Source organism: Entamoeba nuttalli (assembly GCF_000257125.1).
Source record: "Entamoeba nuttalli P19 unplaced genomic scaffold asmbl_4777, whole genome shotgun sequence".
NCBI lineage: Eukaryota > Evosea > Mastigamoebida > Endamoebidae > Entamoeba > Entamoeba nuttalli.
In genome coordinates this window covers 1-8422 of record NW_008577040.1, presented here as the reverse complement: position 1 = coordinate 8422, position 8422 = coordinate 1, and the positions used below count along the sequence as shown (strand labels likewise).

General features: G+C 24.4%; 3 protein-coding genes across 3 annotated transcripts; all 3 read right to left on the bottom strand.

Annotated features, from left to right (window-relative positions):
* Positions 1-548: 548 nt before the first annotated feature.
* Positions 549-2612, bottom strand: ENU1_113030 (thioredoxin domain containing protein 2, putative; the record flags this gene model as incomplete). Its single annotated transcript, XM_008859603.1, has 1 exon — positions 549-2612. The coding sequence occupies one exon, from the start codon at positions 2610-2612 to the stop codon at positions 549-551; it is 2064 nt and encodes a 687-aa protein (XP_008857825.1).
* Positions 2613-2902: 290 nt separating this feature from the next.
* On the bottom strand, positions 2903-4156 carry ENU1_113020 (hypothetical protein; the record flags this gene model as incomplete). Its single annotated transcript, XM_008859602.1, has 1 exon — positions 2903-4156. One exon carries the CDS (start codon positions 4154-4156, stop codon positions 2903-2905), a length of 1254 nt encoding a protein of 417 aa, XP_008857824.1.
* Positions 4157-5119: 963 nt separating this feature from the next.
* On the bottom strand, positions 5120-8044 carry ENU1_113010 (hypothetical protein; the record flags this gene model as incomplete). The annotated part of the gene is made up of 1 exon (XM_008859601.1): positions 5120-8044. The coding sequence occupies one exon, from the start codon at positions 8042-8044 to the stop codon at positions 5120-5122; it is 2925 nt and encodes a 974-aa protein (XP_008857823.1).
* Between the last annotated feature and the right edge of the window lie 378 nt (positions 8045-8422).

The following is an 8422-nucleotide window of genomic DNA, read 5'->3' as shown; positions in this document are numbered from 1 at the left end:
CTATTTCTATTAATACTTAATTAATTGCTTGTTTTTAATAACTTCTTCAGATTCTCTTTTTTCTATTTACTTGTTATTTTCTTATTTTAATTTCCTTCTCTGTTACTACTCAACGATTCTTATTGACACTATCTTTAATATCATAATGTTTTCATCTTTCTCATATTCATTATTTATTTCTTATGTCACTTTTTATTCACTTTTTCGTTGGTATTTCTGTAACAATATTAGATTTTATTACTATTTCATTTGTTCTTCAATACAACTTTAAATATTTACTTTTCATTATTTTTCTTTACAAATACAATGAATTATTTGAAAGCAAAGGCAATAAAATTTATTGTATGTTTTACATAAAAAAAAATCTGTAATTTAAAAATACAATGAAATATAAATAAAACAAATAAACATTAGATATTATTATCAATGAGCGATATTTTTATAACGAAGTAAGTAAATCTTGTACTCTAGAATCGAGAAACTTGCATTTTTCTTCATTAGTATCTAAACTGTTAATATCTTTCGAATAAAATAAATAAAAACAATACTCACAAACTTAAATGCATTTTCATTGTTAATGAATAATTTAATAAAGAATCATTAAGGTATAATTCATAAACACCAACTCCATATTTTGCTATTTGTATCATTAGCCGTAAATCATCAGCAAATTTCCATTCAGATTTTAAATAAAATTCTTGAAGTTCAATAGGAATAATAAAATTATTAATTTTAATATTTTTAACTGAACGAATTATTCTTCTATATAAAATTACATTTGTATAAATATTAACTTGTAGTGTTTTTTCTTTAATAAATGAATTAATAACATTTTCTTGTAATGAGGTTTTATCAAATATATTAAACTCATTTCCTGAATTCCATGAATTAATATCATTTCCAAATCTTAATAAATAACTAACAATCATTTCTGCAAATTTTCTTGCTTCTTTTTCTTTGATTATTGGATGAATTTTTTTTAATAACTTCATTAATTCATTATAACTTGATTCATATTTTTCATCAAAACAATCATCTTCTTCAATTGTACATTTAGTTTCAAATGTTTCTGTTTCTTCAGTTGAATCAATTGCTCCTTCTTCTTCAATATTGAAATTAAAATAATTACTGATGTTTTCAGTAGAAGAAGTTACTAAATAATTCTTTTCATCATTACATTCTTCTAATACTTTTTCTGTTTTATTCAACTTATTGTCTATTTTATCATGTTTTTCTTCTTTTTGAATACCACCTACTGATATTTCATTATTAATAATTTGTTGTTTTATTGGAATTATTTTTTTAGAAACAGGTTGTTTTTCTTCTTTATCAACTATTGTATCACGAGGTTTCTTTAGTTCATTTCTTTCAGAATTAATGATATCACTTTTAACAATAAACGATTTATCATTATCATTTTGTTGTGTTTTTAATTGGGTAATTGTAGAATTAGAATTTCTTAATAATTGTTCTGGTTGTTGTTTTGATTTTTCTTTTAATGAAGGAATTGATTTTCGTTGATTAGATTTTTTTTGTTCTTTATTTTCTTTTTTGTTTATTATTTTTTCTAAAGGTGTCTTAATTGTGTTTTGTTCTTCTTTCTTTTGTGTTTCTGATTTTTTATGAATTGAAGTATTTATTTGAGTTGGAGATGTTTTAAGAATTGAATGATGTTGAATTATTTTATGATTTCCTCCTAGAGGAAGGCTATTCATCGAATGGTATTCATTATTATCAATTGGAGGAAGTTCTGAACTATCAGCTGATGCTAAATCGATAGAATCTGTTTGTTTTTGTTTACTTGAATAATCTGTAGTCATTCGATTTTGTTGTAAATTTGAAAATGGAGTTGTATAAGAAATTGGTTGATAAGGAGAATAACTTTTTTGTTGTTGATTAGAAGAAATTTTGATTTGTTCTTTAGAATAAGGAGTTAACGTAGTTACTTGTTGATGTGAATGAGTAGGATTATGTTCTCTTGACTGAATTAAATCATTTTGTGAAATTTGTTCAGAAATTTTTTGTTGTGGAATTTTATTTAATATTAATGGTATACGATGATGACATGAATGACAATATCTAGTTGGTACAAAACCTTTTTGATATTTAGGAATTTGAGTAGATCGATGAAACTGTTCCATTTGTGGTTGATTTCTTTCATTCATAACACTATGTTGAACTTCTAATGAATTTATATTTCTATGAATAGAATATCTATCGAATGGTTCATTTATATGTCTTTCTAATGATGGTGGAAATCCATATTCATTTAAAGTAGTTTGTCTTGTATGAAAGTTTTGATGAGAAACAGGAAAATATTTTTGTGGATTACTTGAAGAATTTGTAAAGAGATTAGGATTATTTCTTTCTTCATAGAAAAGGTTTTGAGGCATTTGAGAACTTTGAGGTTGAGAATGAAGATGATGTTTTAAAAAAAGACGTTGTCCTCTTGTTGATGAAGGTTTGTGACTGATATAAGAACGAAAAGGTTGTCTTGGTGGTTTATTTTCATATGACACAAAGTCTTTAAAATCACCTTCAGTGCCACCATCCACATCAATCACACATATTCTTTCAGGAGTTTTCTTTTCATGATATCCTGTGTTATCCATTTGCATTTGTTTTGTTATATTTTTCTTTTACACGTCATCGTTTAGGGTTTTTATAATGTTATTAATTTCTATTTTAAGTTTTAAAATTAATATTTAAATAATTCAAGAAGAAATTATTTCTAATAGAACTTAGTATTATTTATCAAATTAATATTATAACTTTTTATCTATTTTTATATGATGACGTGTTTTTTTTATTTTTCATTATTAAACCCTCATTTTTATGTTATATAAAACATATATTAATTGATTTTAAAATTATAAAAATCTAATCAAAATTAGTATAAAGATTATTTCCAAGCCATTGATCTATTTCTTCTTTGTTGTTGCTTAGCAGAATCTCCAATAAATTCTGTTTCATCTCCTATAACAATTGGTGCCATTTGGAAAATTCTTGCTGGATCATCACCGTCTGCTCTATTTATTAATGGTGTTAAATTACCTTTTTTTGTCCAATCCATTTGTAAACACGCTTTAGCTTTTCTATTACGAGAACGAGCATCTTCATCACTGTTATAATAATCACTAATTGGATAACTTGGTTGTTCTTTCTTTTCTTCTATCATTGCTTGAGCAGTTTTTGGTGGTCTTGATGAATTTTGTGGCTTAGAAAAATTAAAGTCATCTCTGATTGAATGAGATGATTTAACAGTAGGAATTGGTGTAGTATTGTGTTGTGAATTAATTCTTTTAAATTTTTCTTCAATACTTATCATTGTATTTGGTTTAACTTGTGTTGATCCTGAAGTTTGTATTTGTGGTTTTCCAATAGGAGATAATACTGGAGAAGATGCTTGTTGATATAATTTTTTATGTGTTCCATATGGCGAATTAGTAAGACCATTTCGAGTTAGTTGACTTGGACTTCCGAGTGGTTGATTTGGTTTTGCAAGTTTAGGATATTTTTTTTGAATAGCAGGAGAAAGCTCCATGTTTGATGTATTTTTATAAGTACTAGGAGATGTCTTTGGAGAGTATTTAGGAGTTTTTTCATTTAATAAACCAACTGGTTGTTGAGACACGGGGTATTTTGGTTGAACAGATGTTAAATTCTTTTTTGATTGAATAAAACTACTGGTAAGTATTTCTTTAAAATGGTTTTTATCAATATCAGTTGGGTCAAATTTTTCTCCATTAACTGGATTTATATATTTCATTTCTACAGCAGGTTTTTCAATTTCCGTGAACCTTGTTTCTGGTATGCCTAAAGTAGGTCCATTTAGAATAGTTTGTTGTAAATCTGACATTTGAGAAATTGGTTCTTCTTCCATTTGGATTTGTTTAAAAGTACTTGGGTTAGCAGGGACTGAAATGTCAGCTACAGTATTTGTTTTTTGTTGTAGTCCAAATGGTTGAGGAGTTACGAATGAATTAAATTGAGAGTTATTTGTATTAAGATTGACTTGTTGATTCGTTGACTTTACAAAAACTAAAGTAGAAGAAATTGTTTGAATAGGAATAACATTTATACAATCAGGAAGATGATAAAAATCATCTGGAAAATGAAGGTTATTCGCCTCGAACATCTTTTTGCATTCATTCATTGTTATAATATCCATTATTTTATTCTTTTTTTTTTCTTTTAAAATATTAGTTCTTTTTTTTTCTTTTTTTGACTAAACATTATTCCTTTAAATCTTTTATTAAAATTTACTTTAGTTTTTTGTCTTTTTAATTAACTACTAAAAGTATTTTTGAGATAATAAGAAAAACTAGAAAGTGAAGTTTAGTTTCTAACTTATTTTTATGTTTTATATAACGTTTTATAAATACAATCTTTATAAAATTTGGATTAATAAAAAACAAATCTACAGAAAAACAAAAAGATGAAAAACATCAAAAATATAATTATTCTCTTCTATTAAAATAAATTATGTACATTTAAATAAGAAAGAATATTTAATATTCCTAAGAACAAATAAGAGAGATTGTATTCATCAAGAGCATTCTTAGTATAGTTAGTTAATACAACTACAAGAACTATAATTAAGAGTAATACTTATTATAAAAAACCATAAATAATAATACATTTAGATTAATAAAAAAAAAAAAATAAACTACATGAATAAATATTGTTTAATAATAAAATTATTTTTGTATAAATATCAAAACGTTCCTTTCTTTCAAATATATCTAAAATTCTTTTTTTTTTAATAAATTCCATAAAAAGTAATAATTGACTTTAATCAATTAAGTTGATGATTAAATTAAAAAACGTTTTTTACTTTGTAATAATAAACAAATAAGACTTATCTTTTTTATATCAAATCATAATTTTATTGAAATAAATGAAAAAATATTCGTCATAAACAAAAAGATAATAAAAAAATAAAGAAAAAAAGAAATTCATATTAAATAATTATTTTTTATAATTCAAAGAGAAAAAAAAAAGAATAAAAAAGAAAAATTGAAATTAATAACTTTTTTGAAAAATAAAAATTAAGATTCAAAACTACGTAAAAACTTCTTTTTAAAAATTGATTTTTATTAAATCATTTTTCATTCATTTAATTCTTTTTTTTAGGTACAAAAACTGGAGTTACTGTTGAAATTTGTGGTTGTCTTTGGTTTTGATAGGTAGTCATAGGGCGAAGACCAACCTGTGCTGCGTCTGGTTGTGGTGGAGGAATATTAAATCCATTTATTAATTTACCACCATATCCTACTGGTCTTGATATTCCAGTAATTCCAGGAGCTAATGGAGGTATTACTGGTTGAGCTAATCCTTGAGGAACAGTTTGATTAATTGAAGGTGTCATAATTGGAATTGCAGCATTAAATTGAGGAACTCCAGCATAAACAGGATTTAATTGAACATATCTTGTCATAGGAATAGCTACACCACCAGGACCAGTTCCAATAGGTCTTCTAGTTTGATATTGCATTGCTTGTTCAATTCTAATAGGACCTTGAGGACCTATTGGATGAGTTTGAGCATACGATGAAGATTTTAAAGATTTTTTTGGTAACATGTCATTAGTACGTTTTCTATAATCTGAGTGTGCTAAATGAATAAACAAAGGATTTAAATAGAAAGTTTGTATTTGATTTAATTCAATAATAGGAATATTTAATTTCTTTAATTCAGTACAAGGTTCATACTTAGAAGGAGTATATTTAAATAATAAAGAAGGAATTTCAATTTGTTTTAAACCATCTCTAGAATTTTCTTTTGGTTTAAAAACATCATTTTCTTTTAAGAATTCTTTTTCTTTATATTTTTTAAGTTTATTAATAATATCTAATATTTTTTCTTCTTTTTTAATATCTTCTATTTTTTTTGTTATTTTCTTTTCAATTTTTTGTATTTCATTATCCCAAATATTATTATTAATTATTGGATTTGTTTCTAATTCTTGTGGTGGTGTTGTAAGAGGAATTGGTTGTTGTAATGAAGTAGATATTAATGGTAATTTAATATTTTTATGTTCATTTAATGGACTTGGAATATTCCTATTAGAAGAGGTAGAAACAGTATTTATTAAAGGAGGTTGAGAAGAGATTGGAGGGATATTAATAAAAGAAATATCAGGTTTGTTGTTTTTAATAGATAAAGTATTTACATTTTCTTCTTTAGCTTCATTACAAGAAGAAGAGATATTAATTTCTTTTTGATTTTTATAATGATATAAATTATCTAATATACTTTCAACTAATTTTTCTTTTGAAATTTGAACAACTCGTTCACATGGAATATAATGATTTCTTGCAAATTCATCTATTTTTTTTTCTTTTTTTTCATTTATTGTTGGTAATATTTGATTATTTATTTTTTCTCCAACTAATATTACATCAACTGCTCCAACAATACTTTTAATTTCAAGTCCAATACTTGACTTCATTAATATAACTGATTCTACAGTAAAATATCTTAAAGCATCAACACATTCATCTGATACAATAATACATCCTCCTTTAATTTTATATATTCCTGCTAATACTGAAGTATCTTCAAATTTTTTAAGAATAATAATTGGTGTTGGTCGAATAATTTGTAGTGCATGTAATACCATACAAATAAACCTTATGTTTTGTGTTACAACTGCAAACCTTTGTTTATTTCTAATTAATGAATCAATAATATCTAATAATGGTTGTAATGATTGACATCTTCTTAAAGAGTCTAATAAATTTACTTTAGGTAATTGTGGAAGACGTATTGTTTCTAAAGGAATTATTTTTCTTTTTAAAATAATTTCATCCATTACATTATTTAATCGTTGATTATCTGAACTTTTAATATCAAATTTTTTTGATTGAATATTTGATCTAATAACAAGAAATTCTGGAAATTGAGGTATTTCTAATTTAGGTGGACTATTAAATTCTTTTGGTTTAATTAATTTTAATGGACGAGGAGCATTTATTTGTCTTAATGTTGAAGGAGGATGAACTGAAACTGTTAATATTAATGAACGTAATAATTGAGCTAATGACTCTATATGAGAAGTATTACATCTTTGCCAAAATGTTGTTGGTAAATCATTAGGAAATAATAATGAAAGGTGTCGAGGAAAACAAGGTTGTAAAGATGTAATAAAAAGTACTAAAGAATCATACTGAAGATTTGTCAATAATATTGGTGTATTTAAATCATTTGATTCTGTTAATTCATTTTCATAAACTATTAAATCAAATTTACGTTGACTTATTTGTTTTAAACATTGTTTTAATATTGAATGAGTTACAATTATTACATCAGATATTCCATTTGCAACTCTTCCAATAGTTTCTTCATCTGAATCATTTAATGCAATTACTTGTGAATATTTAGCAAAACATGGTAATAAATCAACAATACTAGTTTTAGTACATTCATCTTTTAAAACAATTAGTACTGGTAATTTTTCTCCATTAAAATTATTGAATACTTCGATAATTGGAGGAGTTTCTTTATATAACACAATCGCCGCCTTAATTTCTTCAACAATACATATATCTTCTTTTGTATTTATTTGACATCTTTTAACAGACTCAACTGTATTAACAACTTCAGCCATTTGGTTTTTTGTTAATCCACCAATTTTTTTAAGTATATTCATTGGATCTTCTTTAACATCGTTTTCATTAGGAAGTGGGCAACTTTTAAAAATTTCTATTACTTCTTTATATTGTGAATGTTCATTTATTTTCTTTTTATCTCCACTCATCATTTTCCAACCTCCAATAGCTTCCCAATAGTTTTGAATATAATATGATATAGTTTGTGCAATTTTAATGCCATTCATTAATTTCTCTTTATTTGATTTTCTTTCCCATTCTTCTTTTTCTTTTACTGCATCTATAGCAATTTCATGAGCAGTTTCTTTAATCTTTTCTTTTTCATTTTTTATATTTTTATTACATTCAATTACCTCATTAATAACATTATCCCATCCTCCCAATATTCGTTTTGGTCGAGGTTGTGGTTGAAGGTTCATGCACGTTTCCATTTGTTTTTTCTCTTTTCTTATAAACTATTCTTTTACTATTTTTTATTATACTACTATTATTTTAAATCTATCATTTTATTACTTTTAAGATTGTTTTTTTTATTTTCTTAACTTTCTTTTTCATTTTCAATTAACTTAAAATAATTTAGTACCTACATCTTTTATAAATATTAAAGAAATATAATTTGAAAGATAATTTACATATACTGAAGATGAAGTAGAATTTAATTAGCTTTAATATAATAAATAAAATAATAAAAATGTTGTAATAATAATGATTTATTTAATTTAAATGAAGTAAAACACAATTTTCATTCTTATTATTCTTTTGTGTTATGTTATATTGAGAGAACCTTTTCCAATGCAGGAAATACAACA